The sequence below is a fragment of the Haplochromis burtoni genome, unplaced genomic scaffold, assembly GCF_018398535.1.
Source record: "Haplochromis burtoni strain Fernald_Lab_line unplaced genomic scaffold, NCSU_Asbu1 Contig_154, whole genome shotgun sequence".
NCBI classification, from domain to species: Eukaryota; Metazoa; Chordata; class Actinopteri; order Cichliformes; family Cichlidae; genus Haplochromis; species Haplochromis burtoni.
Window position 1 is genome coordinate 864,490 of NW_024582515.1, and position 24,073 is coordinate 888,562.

The 24,073-nt window shown below is 41.0% G+C and overlaps 2 protein-coding genes across 3 annotated transcripts in view; one reads left to right on the top strand and one right to left on the bottom strand.

Moving 5' to 3' along the window:
* Nucleotides 1-134: 134 nt before the first annotated feature.
* On the top strand, nucleotides 135-11,366 carry cenpj (centromere protein J). 2 transcript variants are annotated; one of them, XM_005932542.3, is made up of 19 exons: nucleotides 135-310; nucleotides 781-1,205; nucleotides 2,147-2,273; nucleotides 2,392-2,604; nucleotides 3,124-3,268; nucleotides 3,361-3,466; nucleotides 3,677-4,420; nucleotides 4,738-5,566; nucleotides 5,807-5,939; nucleotides 6,157-6,322; nucleotides 6,551-6,682; nucleotides 6,817-6,939; nucleotides 7,185-7,284; nucleotides 7,863-8,005; nucleotides 8,268-8,357; nucleotides 8,663-8,803; nucleotides 9,315-9,399; nucleotides 10,175-10,295; nucleotides 10,735-11,366. In XM_005932542.3, the coding sequence occupies exons 2-19, from the start codon at nucleotides 822-824 to the stop codon at nucleotides 10,925-10,927; spliced, it is 3,975 nt and encodes a 1,324-aa protein (XP_005932604.1). In that variant the 5' UTR covers nucleotides 135-310; nucleotides 781-821; the 3' UTR covers nucleotides 10,928-11,366. The 2 variants fall into 2 exon arrangements, with proteins under 2 accessions (XP_005932604.1, XP_042080816.1); XM_042224882.1 differs by lacking the exon at nucleotides 135-310 and adding an exon at nucleotides 356-500.
* Nucleotides 11,367-11,846: 480 nt separating this feature from the next.
* Nucleotides 11,847-24,073, bottom strand: part of rnf17 (ring finger protein 17) — a 34,334-nt gene continuing 22,107 nt past the window's right edge. The window contains exons 24-38 of the mRNA XM_005932543.3: nucleotides 23,779-23,869; nucleotides 23,511-23,632; nucleotides 23,054-23,240; nucleotides 22,827-22,938; nucleotides 22,366-22,529; nucleotides 21,363-21,482; nucleotides 21,060-21,140; nucleotides 20,846-20,968; nucleotides 20,708-20,764; nucleotides 20,311-20,421; nucleotides 20,063-20,186; nucleotides 15,360-15,495; nucleotides 14,606-14,792; nucleotides 13,627-13,753; nucleotides 11,847-13,246 (exon numbers count right to left, since the gene is read on the bottom strand). Of these exons, the coding sequence (XP_005932605.1) occupies nucleotides 13,658-13,753; nucleotides 14,606-14,792; nucleotides 15,360-15,495; nucleotides 20,063-20,186; nucleotides 20,311-20,421; nucleotides 20,708-20,764; nucleotides 20,846-20,968; nucleotides 21,060-21,140; nucleotides 21,363-21,482; nucleotides 22,366-22,529; nucleotides 22,827-22,938; nucleotides 23,054-23,240; nucleotides 23,511-23,632; nucleotides 23,779-23,869 (1,711 nt within the window). The 3' untranslated portion in view covers nucleotides 11,847-13,246; nucleotides 13,627-13,657. The remainder of the gene's footprint in view (nucleotides 13,247-13,626; nucleotides 13,754-14,605; nucleotides 14,793-15,359; nucleotides 15,496-20,062; nucleotides 20,187-20,310; nucleotides 20,422-20,707; nucleotides 20,765-20,845; nucleotides 20,969-21,059; nucleotides 21,141-21,362; nucleotides 21,483-22,365; nucleotides 22,530-22,826; nucleotides 22,939-23,053; nucleotides 23,241-23,510; nucleotides 23,633-23,778; nucleotides 23,870-24,073) is intronic.

The following is a 24,073-nucleotide window of genomic DNA, read 5'->3' on the forward strand; positions in this document are numbered from 1 at the left end:
TAAACCTGTTCCGTAAAAAGATTTTTTTTTACATGTATGCAGAAGCTGCTTTTCAGTTTAAAAAAACGTATGTTTTGTATATAAAAAGCATTATTTATCATTTCTATGAAATAAAAAGACATTAAAAACAGTTAGTACTAGCGTGATGTAAGACTACGTTACCCACAATGCAACAACAACTTCATCGTTGGGTTTTTTTGGTCTCGCGGGCTTTGTTTTGATATGGCGGCAGGCTTCGAATTTTTTGTTTGTTGCCTTTGTATAACGCCCGATTTCATCACAGTAAACCTGCTTTTCTCCTGAGTAACAGGTAATGTCGATGTGTTTTGTGATGCTTGGTAATGTTGTAGTGTCGTCACTACGGTGTAACATCCGGGAAAAGGTTTTATGAAATAAATAAAATGCAGCCTGCTAATAACGGGACAGTGTGGACTAGGAAGCCAAGCCTTTTAAATAAAGCGACATTTGACAAAAATGAAAAGAGCACTTCCACATTCCACGTGAGCCACATGTCATAAATGCCACCATTCTCTCCTATGTTTTTTTAATAGACAGTGTTAAGATGATTGTTCGTAACCAAATATCTGGAACTGACTATACGGCTTCTATGTAGCAACCAGAACGGAAACCAATCTCGTATTAAAAAGGCAATGTCTTTTTTATATATATAACGTCTCTATATATGGTTTTATTGGACCTGGGCGTCAGCTATAGGGTGTTGGATGGTGTTTATTCGTGGCGTGATTAACCCTTAACCTGTCACCATAATCTTTCGCTTAGATCCCGGATTAGACTATCCTGCTTGCCACATCGCGGCCATCATGTCATCTCCAGCTGGCCTTCAGTACTCCCAGGCAGACTTCTTGGCCCGGTGGATGCCAAGTAGCACCAGAGCCGGAGTGATCCTCAGTCCCTCTCCGGATTTGGCTGGACCCTTGGGGCACACCTCTGCCGTGGGATCTTCGCCCATGTTGCCAGACGATTCCTTCGCTTCCGATTTTGCCCCGTTGCCCGCTTCTACAGACAGCAGCTGCCTGGGTGTGGATGCATTTAGACGGGCAGCAGGAGGAGAGATGACTGAGTCTGACAGGCCGGTGAACGGTCTAAACTCTGTTCCAACGAGAATTGCAGATGGACAGCTGGACACTTTGGACGAGATGGCAAGCAAATCACAGGATCTGCCCCTTATGATGAAGCTTGAACAGGTAAGGACATCGGTGCTTTTCAGAAGCTGTTTTGTCCTGTAACTTGACACAATCAAGTTGTTAAAAGTATAAAATTTGGCATATGTGACTCGCCCTGCTGCTGTGCATCTGAGGAGATGGACTTTCAATACCTAACATAAATGACACAGATACTGGGAGGATCTTTAGTTTTACTGGTTTACTGATACAGGGGTGAGACAAAGCAGAAAAAAATGAACCTGTAATTCATTTATTAATAATGTAAAAACATTTGGACACTTTAATCCCACAGATCTCCTAATATATGCAAATTTTGGGCCCTGCGTGGACTTCATTGTTGATTACATCACTGCTTCCTGTATACTTAATGCACCTCCATCACACACACTCCTTTACGTTTCTCTGCTATTAATAGAATTTTCCCTAAGGCAATTATGTTGGCTGGGACACAGATGCAATTAAACACTTAGACTATATGTCAACTGGCAGTATGTGCAGCGCATGTGTGAATTGACACTGAGCTGAAACTACTCAGAAACATCTATGTTAAATGTAGCTTAAACCATCTGAAAAACACAGATACCATATATCGTGGCGATCGAGTTGGCAGTTCGTCTGGTAATCGGAAGGTTGGCGGTTCGAGCCCCGGCTCCAACAGTCTCGGTCGTTGTGTCCTTGGGCGAGACACTTCACCCGTTGCCTACTGGTGGTGGTCAGAGGGCCCGGTGGTGCCAGTGTTCGGCAGCCTCGCCTCTGTCAGTGCGCCCCGGGGCAGCTGTGGCTACAATGTAGCTTGCCATCACCAGTGTGTGAATGTGTGGATGACTGAATGTAGTATAAAGCGCTTTGGGGTACTTAGGGACTAAGTATAGTGCTATACAAATACAGGCCATTTACCATATATACCATATATATTAGCTACACCATATCTAATTAGAATTGAATGTAATATGTATGTGCAGTTAAAGAAATGGCAGCAGCACATGCAGGAGCAGCTAAAAGCTCATCAGCTGGAGGAGCTGCTTCATCTCCAGGAAGAGCAGCAGAAGTTACTGGGAACTCTGAATGGATCCGAGCACTGCACAGGAGGTCAGAGAGTGAAATTACACGAACAACTGCAAAGTGATCATTTTGCGTTCAGGGTGAATGTGGTGTGCATGTATTTATCCTGCTTTATAAACTGAAGTGATGATAACCCATCTTACAGAGAGTTCAGAAATGTCCGGACCAGAGTGGGTTGAGGACACGCTCCACAGGTCATGTTACACACAGCGCTCATACAGTCCTGATACAAATCACCATAGAGTCCCACAGGGCTCTACGATCGGCCGTCAACCAGAACAGCAACTTTCACTAGTTGTCAGACACGAGCAGCTACCCAAAGGTCAAGCATCTGAGGAGGGTGACCATGAGGAAGAGGGTAAGATATATTTATTTTAAATGTAAGTTTCAAATGTAAGGCCCAGGGTCCAGAATCGACTGACCAAAGACTCCAAACCGGCCCACTGCACAGCTTCACATGTGTGAAATGTGAAGGAGTACATAGAAAGTTACCACCACCACAAAAGTTGGTAACTAATAGATAAACAATTAAATGACACTATCTACCATAGAAATGCGTTTTTTTTTTGGTTTTTTTTGCAGGTGGTCCACAGTAAAGAATAAATTAGACATGATATTTTATTACTACAGGATAGTCTGGGCTATAAATCTCCAAAATATTTTCTTTAATTTTAAATATCTGTCATATAGTTTCACTCTTTCAGTTTACTTAAGATCAAAGCGGGCTGTATGTCTCCTATGATGTAAAACAAGTTTGACATCCCTGGTTTAGAGTAAGACACTTGCACAGTTTCTTGGTATTTGTTTTCTATAGAACTGCCGTGTCTTTCATCACATGGTCCACATGTTTTCATGGTTAACCGCTTTGTTTTTTTAGGTTCACTGGACTCCAGAGAGGATGAGGAGGAGCACAGTGTCAATGCGAGCTGTTTTTCTGAGGAAGACGACATGTTGATGCAACATAATGCTGTGGCAAGGACTGAAGATGACAGCAGAACAGAAGACAAAATCTTTCATGACAGGTAAATATTACGTAGTCTTGTGTTTATGTAGTATTAACATCAGACTGTCTCGACAGATCTGTGTTTGAGTAGGGTTTTGTTTCCCTCCTCAGACCTATAAGGCCAGGTATTGGTGGTCAAAAGCAGACATTTGAAGAGCTGCTGGAGGAGCAGCTGAAGCTGGAGGAGCAGAGGCTAAAGTCTGCCCAGCAACAACAGGTCAGAGGATGTGTCACGAGTGCTGAAAAGTATCAATAATGAACCATTCATTTGAGTTTTGCATTCTGCAGGTGACAACCTGATATAGGAATGTAATGTCTGCACAAATGGAGCCTGTCTGTATTTTGCAATAAAATACTCTATTTAACTGGAAAAACTAAAAGATTCCAATTTACATTGAATTCAAATCTTGTCCTATTCCTTGAACAGAGTCAAGATGGAGCCAACGCTGCGCAAGCCCTTCCTAAGAGAGCCTTTTTGAAGCGAGGAGAGGGCCTTTCGAGATTTACAAATAATCGGAAAGCTATGTTCCAAAAAACGGATGTAAAGAAGGACTCCAGACCACCACCGCCTCAAGCCAGAGTAATCTCTCGCAGCAACTCGGAGCCCGCATATATTCAGAAAGGAGCCGCAAACAGTGCCCCACGGCTTCCTGTCCAGCGTAAAACTGCTACACTCAACAAGGAGAACCGGTTGAAGGGACTCAGCTCACCTCCTCACGATACGCGAGCAGTGACTAAAGTAGCACGGACAAAGGTTTTAGGTAGTCATCAGAGGCAGAACACAACAGGACCAGAGTCTGTCCAAACTGATCCAGGTGGCAGACCAGCCAAACATCAGCTGAGGAAAGTTCTGCCGGTTCAGGCCGTGAAAGTCCCGTGTCTCAACATTCAGCCATGTCCTACAACCAAACAGGGCGGGAAGTTAGGACAGGCAGGGACGGCTGAAAATGAAAAAAGCTGTGGTTCAAAAGTGGAATCAGCAGAAGCAGGAGGGGTTTCTAAAGGAGGAGACCCAGTTATACAGGATTCCTTTGAGTTGTCTTTTCAGAAGAAGCTCCAGCGATGGGAGTGTGACCGACAGCTGGAGAGCATGGAGCTGGGAGAGTTTGAGCTGCTGGAGCAAGCAGCTGAAGAGCTGTCCTTCTCATCTAACTCCTCCTTTGTCATGAAGGTGCTCTATTTCACTCTCAAACTCATCACGCTTTAATTCAGCACTTCAAATGCTCAAAGGTTTCGATGCCTAGTGTTACAATTTTTTGTCACACAGTTGTTTGTGTTGATAGCGTCTCTGTTTCCTTGTTTGTGTTGTTTCTGGTTGTTGGGATTCAGTATTTCTGCTGCCTTTAAGTGGTTAAAATCTACTATTGAATTTCTAAAGAAATTACCAGATTGGGTTGCCTTTCTCCTGGACTTTACTGTTAGCCGTGTGTTATGTAGACAATAACCCCTCTCTCCCCAAAAAACGAATACTCTGCTCATTGCTTGCAGGTTCTTCAGATGGATCAACAACGACAGCTGCAGACTGTAAAGGGGCTCCACCAGCGACGCCTCTCTTCAACTCCCATTAAATCATCTCCTAAAGGTGCATTTCAGAGGTGCAATAGTGTTGGGAACACAGGTGGCTTAGCATGTGAAAGCAACTCTTTGAACTCAGAAGCATTTGTAAAGACAAGAAATAATATACTAGAGAACAAAGAGAGCATTAAGGAGACACAGGACATTGAGAGAGAGGACAAACATGACATCTCTGACACGACACCCTGCAGCCGCTCTGAATGTGGAGATGACAAAGTGGTCAAAAGTTCTCTCTGCTTCCCTGCACCTATTAACCCACCATATGACAAGCGGTCGTATGAAGATGAGGATAGTTTCAGGGACTCATCTTCAGATGTGGCTGAAGAGAATGATGTGGAGAGTAAGAGTGTCCACAGCAATAGCGAGGACTCCACTCTGATAGAGGGCAAAGACGGCAAGCAGGGGAGAGTCGTGTTTGATGACGACGACACATGGAACGACCTGGAGGACACTGCCATCGGCACAGCCGATGAAAGCAAAGAGCTCAGTCCGATTTCCAAGCCGACAGCCAGAGAAATTTCTCCCCCACAGAAAACTTTGTTGAGGAAAGTGGCTGTGAGCAAAGGTGTGGAGCTGGGGAAGGCCACAGGTATCGGTTCAGTCAGTCTGGAGCCTGATCATCCTCCGGCCTCCCAGCTCATGACAAAGTTATTCCCCTCCCTGAAGCCAAAAGCCCAGAGTGCACCACTCCCTCTTCCTCCAGCTGCTTCTGTTGAGTCCAAAAAGCCAGAGGAGGACACAGGTTAGACAAAAACTTTCTTTGTTTATTATTGCATTAGTAGAATTAATGTTGATTGAATGTTAATAAACTTAATACAGTACAAAATATCAGCAACTCTGATTTTGTGTTATAACCCTGCAGCTACATGAGTTCATGTGTTTATTAAATGAAAAATTGATAGTAAAGCCAGTTAAAAACCACACATTCCTCAGTGTGTGGTTTTATTATTTATCAGTTGTGTATGCATGTTGTTGCCCTCAGGCCAGCAGATCCAGTCGAGACAGCTCAGGGAGAGACTGGCTGAGCTGGAGATTGAGATTGAGAGATTTAGGAAGGAGAACGTTGCGCTCACCAAACTCAGACAGGAGAACGAGAAAAAACAGGAAACTCTCAGGTGATATGGTCTTCTTTGCATAAGCAATTCAGTAAGGAGTGTATGCAAGTGTAAAAACTTAATAAAAATATAAAGACACTGCATCTGGTATTTGGAAGTAACCTCTTCAGTGTTAAATCCAGCTCTGTTTTCTTTTGGGAGAAATAATTTCATAAAATGTGTTATTCCTCTCCTTCCTCATGTAATGCACGTTTGTACTTTGCTGTTTGTGCTGTAGGTCAGAGCGCTTGGAGTTTGAGCAGATGAGAGCAGAGGAGATGGCCAAGTTTGAGGAGTACAAGAAAGAGGAGACGAGGAAGCTGCAGAAGGAGCGCAAATTGTTTGAGAAGCACGTGTCAGCGGCCAGAGCTATTCCTGATAAGAAGGAACGAGAAGAGATCCAGGTGAGCGTGGACATGACGCGCAAAAGAACCACATGAATATGTGCTCAATGTGTAAATAAGCAATACAGGAGTAATCAAAACATGACTGTGGAGCAATTAAATTCAAACATAATTAAATAAAGGATATCAAATCTTATTGTTTGGTGATGGTGTTAATGCTTAAAAAAAGGTTTTGAGAAGAAGATATTTATGTGTCTGCCTTTATTCTCCCTTTGCTTCTCACATCAGGAGTTGAAGCAGCAGCTGAGCTCCCTGCAGGAGGAGATGAAGAGAAGGGAGAGTCGCTGGTCCTCCACACAAAGCCGCCTGCGCCAACAGATCGACTCCCTCAGACAAGAGAACAGTTCACTGCGTGACGAGGTGCCTGACCCCCCCTAACGTTTTCTCTGGTTACACATGCGTAGCTTTAAAATGCACCTTTTATCTGGATTGTAAAGAGTGGGTGAAGGCTGAAAACTGAACCCTGCGTCTTCCTGTTTGTCTTTGAATTGAAGATCCACGTGCTAGAGAAGCTCCGTCTGAGTGCCTGGAAGAAAAACCCTGCCGCTGCTGAGAAGGAAAGTCCCAGAATGTTTGAGAACAATACGCCACCTGTGACCAAAGGAGTTAAATTTGCTGTAAGCTCATTTATAAAGTCTGTTATTGTTATCTAAAAATTATGATCCCGTGTTCTGAAATAAATACCTTATATCAACATGCAGAGGAAAACATGGGAGAAGTTATAGCCCCACAACACTTCATATTGTTTTTTACTATCATCAGTGCTTTGGCAGTCTTCAGAGCTTTAGCTGTGCAGGAACTCTAATTATTCTACTCCAATTTCGACATTGCTGAGTAACTGCAAATCACACTTTGTTTCCAGAGTCCTCTCGACTCCAGAGGGAGTGACAGCAGCCCTCCACATGTCAGCTCTGCTCCAGCCACTAGAGGGAACTCCAGAGACGGCAGTCAGGGTGCTGCAGGTACAGTCAAGAGTTTCCATGGAAGGGTTTTTTTAATCTTTCAAAATAACTGTACAAATAAGTGTCCAAAGCCATTTCAAGAAAAACTTTGGAAGCTGAGGTTGTCTGGCGATAAGTCATCTTTAGCAACTCTGAGCCAAAAAACAAACAAACCTCACCGTTTTTCATCTTTCAGCTCAGCATAAGTAGTGTGGTTAACTCTATTAGCTTTTATAATGTCAGTTTGAGCTACAGCAGGCCTAAAGACCCAGTGCACGTAGTAACTGGTGGACATATTGGAGTATTTGGCATGTGTACATTGAGAGATTTGTCTGTTTCAAGTTGAGACTAGAACAGGATTAATAGAGTGATTAGACCTAAATTTGCCAGGTGGACACAAACAGACTCCAAATCATTGATGTTTGTGTCTGCTGGGTTTGTAAATAGCTAATTTTCCCATATTAATAGATTTTAATCATCCAAAAAAGCCTGGGATTGGCTCAGAGTTTCTGTCAATGATCATCATTAATGATTCTCATAAACACCTTGAAAAGCACGAATGGTCGAGTCTTTATTGTCCATATTTTTATTCTCTGCAGGAATAAAGAGCAGCCTGAGGAAGCCAGCAGGGCCAGGCTCCTCTTCCACCTCCGTAGCCAGCAGGAAGTCAGAGGAGAGGTCAGCACCTGCCGGCAGCCAGGAGAAACCACCAAACCAAGAACACTTATACAACTGCTCTCCAGTAAGAGCATCATCAGTGTCATACACACACTGCAGTGTTTCCTGTAAATGATGCAAAACACCTACTGACATCCAGATAGAAGAAGAGGCAACATTTATGGCACAAATTTAAGATACATTTGAAAGGTCAGATGTTTATTAGTCTGATTCTGCATCAGGGACAGAACAATTAAAGTCTTGTTTAAAAAACAAACAAACAAAACAAGCTTGTCTGTACGTGCTGCTCTGTCACAGACCTCATGTTTAAAATCTTCGTATTGCAGAACACTGATTCTCCGACAAATGAACTTGAGCTAAGTAAGGCTGAAGAGACCGAATCAACCAGGGAGGTTATCACACATCCTGATGGCAAGGTGAGAAAATAAGATGTACAATCATCCTGATATTAAATACTAATGTGAGCCACCAGACAAGAGATGTGCTGAAGAATTGATTTTGCTTTCTAAAGAAGTGCGTCTGCTTTATAATCGTGGTAGCAGCAGTTACATACAGCTGAGTTTGGCCCTGTTTTCAACAGTGAGTTATTTAAACAGGAAGGTTGCACTACTAAGTGTGAGTAATTGAGTCATTGTGGACTAACCTCAAACTTACATTAGCATTAGCTTTTATTGTTGATATTCAGTAGAGGCTGTTGATGGAGCTGTCCTGATGTTTCCAGTTAGAGAAGGTTTTGGTCAGCGGTGATCGTCTCATAGTTTACCCCAACGGGACCAGGAAGGAGGTTTCAGCAGACGGACTGACGGTCAAGGTCATCTTCTTCAACGGAGATACTAAACAAGTCACGGCCGACCAAAGAGTGGTGAGATGCTTGCGTTGCTTTATACTCATATTTTCAGTAAATACATGTACGCTGGTCTCCTGGACATGTGCTGTGTGTGAGGAGAAATGTTGGACTGTTTCCTCCTACTTAAAGGCAGGATGTGAGGAAGGAGGGGATGGGTGGCTCTGTCAGGTGTTCACACTGCAGGTCTTAATGCTCAAATCCGATTTTTTTTTGATCAAATCTGATTTTTCAGTGTGAACGTAGCCTTAGGGAGGGGGTGTCTAGCAGACTCATTCTAACGTATTGAGTAGAACAGCTGTTCAGAGGGAATCAACGTGAAGATATGAAAACATCTGACAGATTCAAAATTGAGAAATAAACGAGATCAGGACAAACAAAGTGATGCAGGCAGACAGACCGGGGAGGCCTTTTGAATCCGTTAGCCTTCCTGAATCACAGAACCAGAGAAAGAGCTACACAGACCTTTGCATGGTTCTTCTCTTTATCTTACCTGTTGATAACTAATGGTGCTGCCCCTTGTGCTCAGGTCTACTACTATGCTGAAACCCAGACAACCCACATCACCTACCCAGATGGCATGGAGGTGCTGCACTTCGCCAACAACCAAACAGGTGAGAGCAGATGATGAAGCAGTGAAATTGCCAGGTGACAAAAGCTGCTGGGCTTTTTGCATTAGTGAGGTAATATTCCCATCTCATCTGAGTGCAGAGTAATTCTAAAATGATATAACAGGAGTGATAAACAAGATCTGCGTCAGAAATTGGTTGGGTGGGGAACTCTAGGCCTCAAGGGCCGGTGTCCTGCAGGTTTTAGATCTCACCCTGGGTCAACACACCTGAATCAAATGATTAGTTCATTACCAGGCCTCTGGAGAACTTCAGGACATGTTGAAGAGGTCATTTAACCATTTGAATCAGCTGTGTTGGATCAAGGACACATCAAAAACCTGCAGGACACGGCCCTTGAGGCCTGGAGTTCCCCACACCTGGTTTACTGCATCATGAGTTCTCCAAAGTAGCAATCTTGAAATGCACTGTTGGAAGCAAATTGGCTTTTCTGTCCCATCAAAAAAAAAATTGTTAGTACTACAGTACTGCAATTAAAATATGAGGCCATTTTAGAGTAATTCATCATAACAGCTCTTTAATATATTAAAGACTGATTATTTTTATTAATTGGTCTATAAATTTACAGGAAAACATGCAGTGCGTTCTTAAAGGTTTTCCAGTTCAAAAAGATATTCACTTTACTGTAAGAAGAAGGATAAAATAAAGTAATTTTAACACAACAGTACTTAAAGTAAAAGTCCACGAGGTAAGTGTAGCAAAGGAACTTCGGACATGTGTACCAACTCATATTCTACATTAATTTTTATTCCTGCTTCAGAAAAGCATTTTCCCGACGGCCGTAAGGAAATCACCTTCCCAGACCAGACAGTAAAGAACCTTTTCCCTGATGGCAGGGAGGAGAGCGTACTGACAGACGGGACCATCATCCAGGTTAACTCGTAAGTCGACCTTATATTTACCTTATTTACCTTTAATCAATTTCCCTTACTACCTTTATAACAAAATGTTTTTTTTGCACGATATCCCTTACCAGACATGTACTCATAACTTAATTTTTGTAGGACTTCCGTACCCCTTTCCACTTCTGCACTGGGCCCCATGAGTGGTATATTTAAAATGACAAGGAAAAAAAAACAAAAAAAAAAGACAGCTAGCAGAAAATAAGACTAATTTTTCCATCATATGGGAAAGTCAGATATCGTGAATCTTGGAGAAGGAAATAGCAAATACTTCATAAAAGAGTGATGATAACAGGTGGTGCTACAATTTTCAGTCTATTATGTGTTAATACATCAAACAACTGACTAATGGTTAAAGAAATTGAGTATTACCACCACTCAAGACTAACTAGGCATCTATACATGCCGTTTCTCTCAGGGACGGCACCAAAGAGATCCTTTTTAACACAGGCCAGAAGGAGATCCACACAGCAGAGTACAAGAGGCGAGAGTATCCAGATGGCACAGTGAAGACCGTCTACGCAGATGGGAGGCAAGAAACCCGCTACCCCACCGGGCGGCTCAGGATCAAAGACAAAGATGGAAACGTCATCCTGGATACCAAGGTGTAGAAAGGTGGTGAATCTCAGTGACTGAAACTTGAAGCATTTTTATTATTGCAGCTATTGTTCAAACTGTGAAAAAATCCAGGACATCAGAGAAGGATGTCTGGAGAATTTGGTGCTTTGTCTTTATTTATTTTCTTCACATGTGATAACAGATACAGGTGAGCTTTAGACATTTTGTTTTAACGATGTGACATAATCAACAGTTCAACCTGCTTTGATATTCTTGGGTTGACACTCCTTGCTTCTGAGATTCACAAATCAGCTTGTTGTTTTTAAATACTTCTGTCTATATGTAGCAAATAGAGTTATGTGACACACTTTTGTGCCAGTGGTTTTAAGCCCACCCACTAAAGCACAACTGGCAGTGGCACAGGCTCAACAAGCACTACCCATGGGTGTAAAAATGAAAAACAGACCAATAAATAAATGCCGGTTTAACACACTGAGTAGACTTGGCGTTATAGAGGAGACAAAAGGAATGCAACACAATACACCTCAGTCTTAGATTCACAATGATTCCTAACAGGACCTTCTTTTGCACAAAAATCTGGGACACTTTTTAATAATTCAGTCCAACAATGTTTTGACTTAACCCTCTGGGTTTGTTCAAAGTAACCACCCAGTCAGCTTGTTCATGGCCAAAAGTGTTCACCAACAGATTAGGTCTGTAATTTTTATTATTTTTATGGGGGTTTTTTGTTTGCAATTTTTTCTGCATAAAGTTTTGAACTAACATTAGTTCTTTCCATAAATATTAAACAGTCATTACTTTTTACATTTTTAACCCGTTAAACACCAGTTTGTTTGTACAATGCACTTGTTGGAAGACAACCTCAGAACTCATAATTTCATATATTTGCAGTGCTACTGGAACTTCTTGTATTATTAATAGTAGAGTCTGGGAAATGTAATTGATTTACATTAACATTGATTATTATGGATTGTGCTCAAAAGACACACATTCCTCCGATTCTATGTGGGATATTGCTGTGGTAGGTTTGGTGACGCCACAGACGAACAATAAAAAAAATCTTCCTTTGTTGCAACTGGAGGAGCCGGGGAGGTAGCTCTAGGTTGTTTCCCCTGTGCCAGTTTTCATCTGAGGAGTTCCTCTGCCAAGGTGACCATAGTAAAGACGTTGTCCTTTGAGCTCCTCTGTCAGTTGGAGTCTGAACTCTTTTCCCTTTTTTACTTCCTGAGAACTTCCAGTGTTGTCATCCAACATGCTACGTATTGCTTTATTCTGGTGCAGGCTCACATCTCCACTTCATCTATAATCCTCCAATCCTCACACCTTCACCTCCCGTGCAGGTTTGTAAGGGTGCACAGCAGGTAAAAGGATCTCCAGAAGTAAAAGTGCTTTCAGCATGTGCTTCAAAGCTCAATAGCCTGCATCAACAGAAATTCACTGCAGCCTATTTAATATGTGATGTGTCATCATTTATTCCAGTCTCTTGCAAATACATGTTTGTGTTTGTGCATGACATTGCAGCACAAACTGTTAGATCCTTGAGATCAAACATACGTCAAAATTGTGTCATTATTTTGGTCCATTGGGAGTGCGGTAAGCCATCAAACACCCCTATTGGAAACTAGGAATATTGCATGAAATTGCTTGTTTGGCCAAAAATTGGTAAATTATGTAATTTGGTAAAAAACATTAAAAACTACAATTCATTTGTTGAGTTTAGAATGAAAGCAATTTTATCTAAATTGCATGATTTAGTACTGTCAATAACAAGGAATCAAATGTTATTATAACAGGTTTCAACAGGCCAAGAATGGCCACGATAGAGCCCAGAGGGTTAAACTTTCTCCTACTATCCTAGTTTTGTCTTGCAAGACAGCCTGTCTGTTTGTCCCAGGATATTCCTGCTTAATATCCAAACCACGACCTGCTTTCGTCTGCTGTGGATGAACATTTGTAGTTTTCTCGTGTTTGCAACTATTTTTATTTGTAAAAATGTTAAATGCATATTTATTTCCCTAGCTGGCTGTACATATTTTTTTGTAAAATACATTTTTTTTTAAAAAAAAAGTTATTTTTTTTACATCTTTGAGTGTTTGTAGAGACTGTATCACATCGTCCTTTTCATTGCACCTTAGTAAAAACACACTGCAGAGGTCAGTGAAAATGGGAATATTTTACTTAGCACCTTCACACAGTAAAAGAAAACAAAGTGCTACATGAACAGCTTTAATCTCTGCTGTACAGGAACAATGAAAATAAATAGAACATTTCTGTACTATATAAAAACTAGGAACACAAAGAAAACCAGAAGAACACGAAACCTGAACTGAAAACAAACTGAGCCAGGAAGCCTGAAAAAGATAATAAATTTATTATTAGCTTGCTGTTCTGTTTATTAATAGCAAGCTACTATTAAGTCACTTAAATATACAGTTCAAAAGATTCTGCTGGTTACTTTTATTTCTTTGCAACATTTAGTATCGGATCCTGTTTGACTTTAGAGCCACAACAAAACGTTGAATCACAAATCTCCACAACACATTTAAACAGCATTGGTTCATCAGCCACAGTCTAATGGGGTCTGTATTTAACTGTGTCCTGGATGCTACTCACTCTCTTTGGTAAAGTTAAGAATGACTGTGGACAACTCGAATCATACAGATGCAGACATTTCAGAAAGCATTCTTTCTAAAGAAATTTTGGTGCTTGAAATAAAATGCTAAAAACTTACCTGAACAGTGTTTGGAGGGTGTCTTTCCACTTTACTCAAGTTCTGCCAGTCCTTTGGTCACCAGAGGCAGATGGACCAACTCTCCATCCTCGCTGTACAGCAGCACTGTGAGCTCTGGTTCTTGAGCCTAAACCGAGGAGGACAGTGAGATACTGACTGGAAGCAAACAAAAAAATTCTCAGGCTGTAAGACCAAAGATTTGTATAAAGAGTGCAACACAGGACTTATTCTGCCTGATTTGAAGTTATTAGGTAGTCTTGTTTACATACACATTTATTATTTATTAGTTACACAATGGCAGTGCCCGTTGGTGGATCCCTTAAGTCAAAAGTTATGGTAAAGATTCATTAAGATGCTGGAAACCTTCAACACATTTGGCACCATATCAACATGATGGGAGCTAGCCCTATTCTACAGTGGTAAACAAAATACTGTGAGGATTTGTGCATTCAGAACAAAACTGCAGCTTGATGTCCTTGAAGACGAGGCAGTATTTTCACAGCCTCTTTGACTGAATCATTAACCTGTTTTGTTACATATAACTCCAGGGCTTGGCAGAGAATAACTATGATCACCATATGTTTGTTTTCTTCTGTATGAAAAGTGAATTACTGATATTACATTTGCTCTTGACCTTTATATATAAACGTATGAAAAATTTGTATTTACAAAAAAATCAGAAGTGCCACACAGAATAAAAGGGCCATGAAGGCAGTAAATAGGACTGCTAGTAAAAACTGACTTAAGGAAAGCAGGTTTCCATCTGCTGAGAAAACATTTTCAGCAACGACATTTATCATGTTTGTTGTGTTATCTTAGAGCTCACAGTTAAAGATAACACAGCTAGTTTAGTTTAGTACTGTTTCCAAAAACCTATCATGGCACATTTTTAATGACATTTCTTTAATAAATGAAACTTATGTCTTTTGAATGTAATTTCTTAAGTTTTAAAAACAGTTATGTTGTGTGTGTTTCATACCACAACAGAGGCTGTGATGTTTTTGTGTAACAGGTCGATCATTTCCATTGCAGCCTTCATGCTCCATTTGGGGCTGTAGGGCAGCACATTTTCCTCCCTTGTGACACTCGGAGCTTTGAAGCCAGCGACTTTGACTTTTAGTGCCCTACATGGAAACTCCAGCAGCTCAGCTGGCATTTGGCGCAGCCTGCCAGGAAGCAACACATTATGAGAACGCCACTCAACACATCCGCATGTCCACATCATCTGTTTATCAGTAGATAAACCCCATTCAGGGTGGGTCTCAAAGAAATTCAAAGTTAAACAAACAGCAGCTTAAGACTGGAGCCTACATTAAAAGCCAGGATATCTTTTTCTTATCTGGCTTCACTTACACCAACATCAGCAGTCAGGCTAAGCGGTCACATGATGGTGTTTATCAACTGGATTAAGTCACCCTAGGGTTTCTCAAACTAGCTGCGAGTGTGTTCACATAAAACAGAAAGCAATGGCAGCATATGCTCAAAACTCTACTTGCTGATTAATTAATTACCATGATGATTTACCCAGTAAGTGAAACACCTATGTAATACTGAAAACCCAGTTTAACCCAGTGATTTTGTGTCAGCATTGTCACCAGAAGATATATCCCTCTCACTTCTTCTCCACGTCATTTTTCAACGACAAAGTTTTCCAACATTTGGTCTGTAGTATGTTTGTACATTTTCTCATATTTTTCAGAGGAAGTGTGCTAGTAGGATGATAAGATTCATACTTGCTGGTAGGTAGAGTGTCATCAGAGCCAAAATCGACGTGTTGTACCAGGAGCGTGACAGGTTCTGCACTGATGAACTTCATCAACCTGGCTCGATAGTACTTTCCATCACTGTACTCAGCGAGACATGGACCACCTGGAAACCACAGAGCGTTGGGAGGCCCCAACTTAGTGAGTCTTGCACAGAATCGGCTGCGACTTGGTGACTGCTTGTCATCCGGTAAAAAGCAACAATATTCCTTGCTTTAAGCTAGAGCTGGGCGATAGAACGATAACGATATGTATTGCGAAATAACTTTTTCTCGATAGAAAAATTAAACTATTGCGATAGACCTCATCTCTCTTGTCCTCTTAAAAAAAAAGAACAGCCAATCCAAATTAAGTAGCGCAGAGCCGAACCAATCACAGCCGCAGCGTCACGTCACGTGACTTGTTACGTACAGCACAAGTCCCAAGCCGGTGTTCTGACAAACCATCCTACTTTGGCAAAACGTGCTACCGTAAGTAGTTTATGCACATTTCTGCTGTCACAGAGTCATTCCAGCATCAATTTAAGTAGGTATGACGGTTTGCCACTTAACTTTGCCCATCAGAGTATGCTTGTAGCTCATATGCATACAGCCAGAATGGTTTGCCACTTCATTTTACCCGTTAAAGTATGCTTGTAGGTAACATTCACAAAGGTAGCATGGTTTGGCACTTAATTTTACCAGTCAGAGTATGTGTGTAGCTGTTATTAACAAAGGTAGGATGATTTGCCACTGAATTTTAGCTGTTAAAGTACGCTTCTAGCTCATATTCAGAAAGGTAGGATGGTTCGCCACTGAAATGTAGCTATTAAAGTATGCTCCTAGCTCAGATTAACAAAAGTAGCACGATTTGCCACAAAATTTTAGCAGTTTAAGTATGCTTGTAGGTGACATTCACAAAGGTAGGTTGGTTTGGCAGTTAATTTTACCGGTCAGAGTATTTTTCTAGCTAATATTCACAAAAGGTAGGACAATTTGCCACTGAATTTCGTGTTGTGCGCAGAAACAACGCGTAGGATGGTTTGCCAGGTAGGATGGATTCCCAGAACACCGGCGCTGCACGTATTTGTTTGGCAAGCAGCCAGCCGCCGTGCCGCCCGGGTAATGGAGGAAATGAGTGTGCCGACTAGAGAAAAATCAACTGAGAGCGTGACCGAAGGTTACCGAAGAGAAAACAGATGATGGTTCCAATGCAGGAGAGATTGTCGAGCGGAAGAGCCATAGAAGTTCCGTAATGTGAAGGTATTTTGGCTATTTCAAGTCTGACAAAAAAAAAAAAAAAAAAAAAAAAAAAAATTGTGCCGAAAGCAAGTCTGGTAATACAATAAAGCGGTGCAGCTCAATCTCTGACTGAAAGCGCTAATTCGTCATTCGGCTTTTGTCAGACTAAAGTAACTGTTAAAACTGTTTGAAAAGCTCAGCTATACAACAAGGAGAGATTGAGAATTTCCTTTTAGTTCTCAGTTTATTTGATATTGACAAAAGTTAGTCAGTTTTGTCTGTTCTTCTGTAAAACAAACTAAGATTTATTTTTAGAATTAATATTTTGTTTCTAAGTGGAATTGACAGTTGTAGTCTGTTTCGTTTGTTCTATTTTGAAACTTAAACGCTTTAGCGGCTGCCTTTTGTGTAGTTTGCAATATTTGCCTTTATTTATCTGAAAAAGTCTCATGTTCCTTAAGTACATCTACCCTGTTGAACTTATTATGGGAAATAAATATTTAAATAAAAACAAGCTGCTGATTATTTCACATTTTACTTGTGAGCAACGGCACATTTAAATCTTACAAATATAGTTATTTGGCTTATATCGTGATATATATCGTTATCGCCTGAAATGAAAAAAAAAACATATCGTGATATGAAAAAATCTTATATCGCCCAGCTCTACTTTAAGCCATCTTCAGTGTGTGAACAGATACATGAATAGAGGCAGGAGAGGAAGGGGAAATCAAGCATGTCACTGAAACATGAAAAGCCACATTAACATTTGATGAAATGCTACATGCATGGTAAACATTGCGTATATTTCCAAAGTATGACCACCAATCACTAAATATATTTTATTGTACAGTGGGGCAAAAAAGTATTTAGTCAGCCACCGATTGTGCAAGTTCCCCCACTTAAAATGATGACAGAGGTCAGTAATTTGCACCAGAGGTACACTTCAACTGTGAGAGACAGAATGTGAAAAAAAAAATCCATGAATCCACATGGTAGGATTTGTAAAGAATTTATTCGTAAATAGGGTGGAAAATAAGTATTTGGTCACCTCAAACAAGGAAAATCTCTGGCTCTCACAGACCTGTAACGTCTTCTGTAAGAAGCTTTTCTGTCCCCCACTCGTTACCTGTATGAATGGCACCTGTTTGAACTCATCATCTGTATAAAAGACACCTGTCCACAGCCTCAAACAGTCAGACTCCAAACTCCGCCATGGCCAAGACCAAAGAGCTTTCGAAGGACACCAGGAAAAGTATTGTAGACCTGCACCAGACTGGGAAGAGTGAATCTACAATAGGCAAGCAGCTTGGTGTGAAAAAAATCAACTGTGGGAGCAATCATCAGAAAATGGAAGACATACAAGACCAAAAAAAGCAAGACAACAAGACACCACAAAAAAACAGTCAGACTCCAAACTCCGCCATGGCCAAGACCAAAGAGCTTTCGAAGGACACCAGGAAAAGTATTGTAGACCTGCACCAGACTGGGAAGAGTGAATCTACAATAGGCAAGCAGCTTGGTGTGAAAAAATCAACTGTGGGAGCAATCATCAGAAAATGGAAAACATACAAGACCACTGATAATCTCCCTCGATCTGGGGCTCCACGCAAGATCTCATCCCGTGGGGTCAAAATGATCATGAGAACGGTGAGCAAAGATCCCAGAACCACACGGGGGGACCTGGTGAATGACCTGCAGAGAGCTGGGACCAAAGTAACAAAGGTCACCATCAGTAACACACTACAACGGCAGGGAATCAAATCCCGCAGTGCCAGACGTGTTCCGCTGCTGAAGCCAGTGCATGTCCAGGCCCGTCTGAAGTTTGCCAGAGAGCACATGGATGATACAGCAGAGGATTGGGAGAATGTCATGTGGTCAGATGAAACCAAAGTAGAACTTTTTGGTATAAACTCAACTCGTCGTGTTTGGAGGAAGAAGAATACTGAGTTGCATCCCAAGAACACCATACCTACTGTGAAGCATGGGGGTGGAAACATCATGCTATGGGGCTGTTTTTCTGCCAAGGGGACAGGACGACTGATCCGTGTTAAGGACAGAATGAATGGGGCCATGTATCGTGAGATTTTGAGCCAAAACCTCCTTCCATCAGTGAGAACTTTGAAGATGAAACGAGGCTGGGTCTTCCAACATGACAATGATCCAAAACACACCGCCCGGGCAACAAAGGAGTGGCTCCGTAAGAAGCATTTGAAAGTCCTGGAGTGGCCTAGCCAGTCTCCAGACCTCAACCCCATAGAAGATCTGTGGCGGGAGTTGAAAGTCCGTGTTGCTCGGCGACAGCCCCAAAACATCACTGCTCTCGAGAAGATCTGCATGGAGGAATGGGCCAAAATACCAGCTACTGTGTGTGCAAACCTGGTAAAGACCTATAGTAAATGTTTGACCTCTGTTATTGCCAACAAAGGTTATGTTACAAAGTATTGAGTTGTATTTTTGTTATTGACCAAATACTTATTTTCCACCCTGATTTATGAATAAATTCTTTACAAATCCTACCATGTGGATTCATGGATTTTTTTTTCACATTCTGTCTCTCACAGTTGAAGTGTACCTCTGGTGCAAATTACTGACCTCTGTCATCATTTTAGGTGGGGGAACTTGCACAATCGGTGGCTGACTAAATACTCTTTTGCCCCACTGTAGTTAAGATGTAGAATTTTCAAGTATCTGTACTTAACTGGAGTATTTATTTTTCTGACAACCTTTTACTTTTTTAAACAAATCTCTCTTCTTAAAACTCTACATTTTCAAAATGGGTACTTTACTAACTCATTGAGGTTTGTTATTTTCTGTGACTGCACATCTTGACAATTCTAATAGATTTAAATCTAAATGAAGGAAACATTAACACATCCTACTGGTGTATCCATCACTGTTGCCTTCTGTCAGCAAAGAAAGAGGCAAAAATCATACGATTTATACATCATTGACAGCACTAAACTCAGAGGTTAAAATGAGCCCTAATGAGCTACAACAGTGTTTTTGGTGTTGAAGTCCACAAGTTGTGGTCATGGTCATCATCTAGCTAATGCACATAAAGAGTGTAGGACTTATTTTAGGTGATAAGTAATTTCAATATTTTGACATTTCTAAAGGGGTCAGAATACCCTCTGCATTGGTCACGTTGCGCACCTCTGTAACATCATCACAGTCACTACTATTTATGCCCACCATTAAGGCACAGAAAGCTGCTGCAGTATTCTCCTGAACGATAGGTGTCGCTGCTTAGACAGCACTGCCACATAATCGCTATTACAGGAAGGTAAGAAGTCAAAACTGGAGGCAAAGACTTTGCAGTGTGAATGAATCTCCACATCTGCTTAAGTAAAGAATATCTGTGCTTCTAATATCTGTTCATTTCAGATATATCTCAAAGATGTTACTTGCTTAAATCTTTTAAATCTGTGTCTGGATAAAGTGAAACATTACCCTCGGGGAAGTTGCTAAGTCGTGGCAGCGTGTCAATGTTTCTATTGATTCTGGTCAAAGCTTCATCTAGAGACTCTCCGTTAACCTTTACATCAGCCGTTCCTTCCAAAGGCCACAGGAAGAGCTGCAGGGGAAACAGAACAATCTCTTATTAACAACATTATTCTTATCTGCTTTGTTTACTATAAACATTTTTTTATATGACAACAGGAATTATGTATATAATTTATAATGTAGAGAGTCGCTACCTCATTGGGGGTACACATATGCTTGACCACAACTTTAAAGTGCTCCCCCTCCTGTTGCAAGTTCGGGTAGGTAAAGGACCCCAGCATTAGCTCCTCCGGGTCTCTCAAACCCTGAAAACACATCATCATTATTGGTCCTATACCCCATCTGCACACTCGGTGGAGTAGAGACTCTGATGCATCTACATAGGATCTATTTATGCGCACTATAACACAGGAAACAGATTTAAAGTATAACTTGCTTTAATTACTGTAAAAAGCTTACAGCTTGAGTAATATTATAGGTCTTATAATATCAATGAAAACTGCCCCCAGGTACATGAGAAGATGACCTTGATAGTGAGATCAGCCAAATTTACACATTTCTTCAGTCTTATTATAATTATAATTATAATACCTCAGTGTTAATATCCCAGACGTCAAAGACGGGAGCAGTAGGCATCACTGTGAGGCGCTGCAGAGAAGCACACATACTCCTGAGTAAATTACTGGCATTGCTTAATTTCGGAAAAAACAGTCTATCACACACAGAGACCTTATCTGGCGACACAGTCCGATCCATGGAGGCATGTTCATATTGGCAGAGGATCCTGCTGAGGCTCAAACCATCTATGAAGAGCTCAACAGTGACAGGTCCTCTTGGATCAGCTGGCAGCTCCTACCACACGAAAACAAATGCACACAAGGGATCATATACATATAATTGTCCACATATGTTTATATACAATGACTCATTTGTGCATATTTACCACAACGTTCATATCCACACTGCGGTTTAGTAACACCTCTCTCATCAAGGCCACTGCATCCTGCTGCCATTTACCACCAACCTGAAGAAACAGAGGCACAAAAGTAGAATTATTTCACTTTGATTCTATTGTATTCAAGAAAAACATTGTAATTAGGCTCTCATTTTAGAAACTATAACTGGCTTTATGGAGGAGGTAATCTTCTGCTGCTCTTCAGGGATAAACATTTATTCCATCAGCAGTCTTTTAAAAAAAAAAAAAAAAGATGGATGGATGGAGTGACAGACACAATCTCTTCCTTACAGGGTTGATGCCAAGCAGCTGGCAGATCATGCAGAGCTGAGGTACATCGTCACACAGGAGGATGGGGTACACATGAACCACCGGGATGTTCTCCACCAGACCATAATCGACATACTGCACCTGGTAATATAAACATGAACAAAAGTTGTATTAACGTAACATCAAATGAATGTTTTTAAATGTTATATGCAGTTTAGCATATAATATTGGTAAATGGACTGGTTCTTATATAGCGCTTTTCATACTCTGAGCACTCAAAGCGCTTTATACAACTTGTTCATTCACCCAATCACACCCATTCACACAAGCACTTTTCTAAGTTGTCAGTGCTACCTAACTCACATTCATACACATCCACACTCTGATGCATGCATCGGAGAGCAACCTGGGGTTGGTGTCTTCCCAAGGATATTTGGCATGGAGACTGGAGCAGACTGGGATCGAACCAACAACCTTCCATTTAGTGACCCGCTCTACTACCTGAGCTACAGCTGCCATTGATGACATATTGTAGTTGGAATATCAGAGATTATTCCATCAAGTGTAACTATTGATGGTAATACTAAATAAGCAACATATATTACTTTTTATATCACTAAAGCTAAAAATACAGTCAATTTATACTCAGTATCTTACAGAAATCTATCCATTGTCTGGCCTAGCAACCACTGTCTTGGTTTTAGCTTTTCTCTTGTTTAAATGGAATTCCCTACCTCCTGATTTAAGAAACATCTCTTCCTTCTCTCTCTTTAAGTCCAAACTCAAAACCCACTTGTACAAAATAGCTTATCCCACATAACCTTTCCACTCTCCTATTTCATTTGTTTATGTCTTATGCTTTTGTGATTCTGTAAACTTCTTGCTTTTATGTTGCTTTTATTCTACTGTGTACAGCGACCTTGAGTGTTTTGAAAGGCGCTTTCAAATAAAATGTATTATTTATTATTATTAAATGCAAAATGCATTTACTTTAAAAGCACTAAAGGAAATTTAAAAAATGGACCTTAACATGCCCTCCCAGCACTTCCAACAGCTGTCCTCGGTACCACAACATGTCAGGTCCAATGACAGCACAGCCCAAGACTGATTTCCAGGTGTAGGGCTTCTGTCTGGGCAATGCCTTCATGCTCTGCTGAATCCTCTCCTTAAGCTGCTCCAGCTGACAACCTGACAGATGACAAAATATACTTTAACTTTCACTTTAGACAGGTACACTTAATCAACCTAATACAATAGAACAGATACAAACAGCAGCACTTTCCAGGCCTATTAATGACTGTTTTAACAACAGGACTGTTCTTAAGGTCCAGCCCTGACAGCTAACCTTGACAGTTACTTCTCCTTAAAGCATATGCAGCGCAGTTAATATATTTTAAGCCCAATTTCCTTTCTATGATAAGATGTAAGCTATGCAAGTATGTAGAGGTAAAAAAATATAAATAAATGGCGTGATCTTTTGTGTACCTGCATTTTGTGTTCTCACATAAATGAGGCCATCCTCTCCAACAGCAGAAATGCTTATCTGAATGTGACCAAGACATGGCAGCTCTGGGGGTTTGTACAATGAAGTCTTTACCTGCATACACAGACACACACAAATATTGGCTTGGAGAATTATTATATACCACATTATCATTAATGACATTTTTGTCTATTTTTATAACACAAAATCTTGGTGTGTGCATAATCACCTTCTCAGCTGTCATAATGGAGCGAGGGGCTGGTTTTGGAGGCATGTGACCACTGACAGTGGATGACTGGAAGGGGAATGAAATAACAGGAACAGATGGGGAACTGGTTTCTGTCTCACTCTTGTTTTGTACCTCTCTCACTGTAGATGGTGGATCCATGTCTTTGGGTTGCTGAACATTAATATTGCTGCAACAGGGCAAAGCCACAAACAAAAGACAGGATAAACATTAGAAACATTTGCTTAAACTGGAATATCAACTAGTGGTTATAAAAAAATAAATAAACTCTGCTGTGTCTGGTTTTCTTATATTTACAATATTTCTGATGTTTTGCAATGTCTACCAGAAGTACAGGGATTCAGAAGAGGTTAAGAGAGATTATTTGGAGAATGAGAATAAGCCTGTGCACACCAACACACCTGACCCCACAATGCATGTGGAACATGCACTCACACACCTTGGTTTTCTTTGCCTGAGCGCGAGGCCTTCACTAACCAGAAAATCTGCAATGCTGATAAACTCTCCCATTCTATTGGAGCAGAACAAAGTGACAGGTACTGGACGCTCATCTGTTAACTCCTTGAAAATGAGAAATAAGTAGAGAGAAACACACTTTGAAAAGCAGAAAAACAAACAAACAAACAAATCCCCCCCACCCAAAAAAACCAGGCAAAAATCAAAGTAGAAAGAAACTGGGCGATAACGGGTGGAAAAGACAGGAAGACCTTGATCGTCATAACAGCCGAGGCTCCTGTCAAGTAGTAGGAGAATGAGTCACAGGCTGTATTTGTCCAGGTAGATCGGCCTCCCGTGGGCCTAAAAGGGACAAAGAGCAAATAAAAAGTAAAAGTGAGAAAGAAACACAAACTGGAGTAGTACACCTTTTATCCAAACCAGAGTACTGAAACTGTATGGCAGCAAAATCAAGCTGTCACATTATAGTAAAACTAATGGGGACACATCTATATACACCATCACAAAACTGTAACAGCACATTAACTGATTAAAAACTAAAAAAAA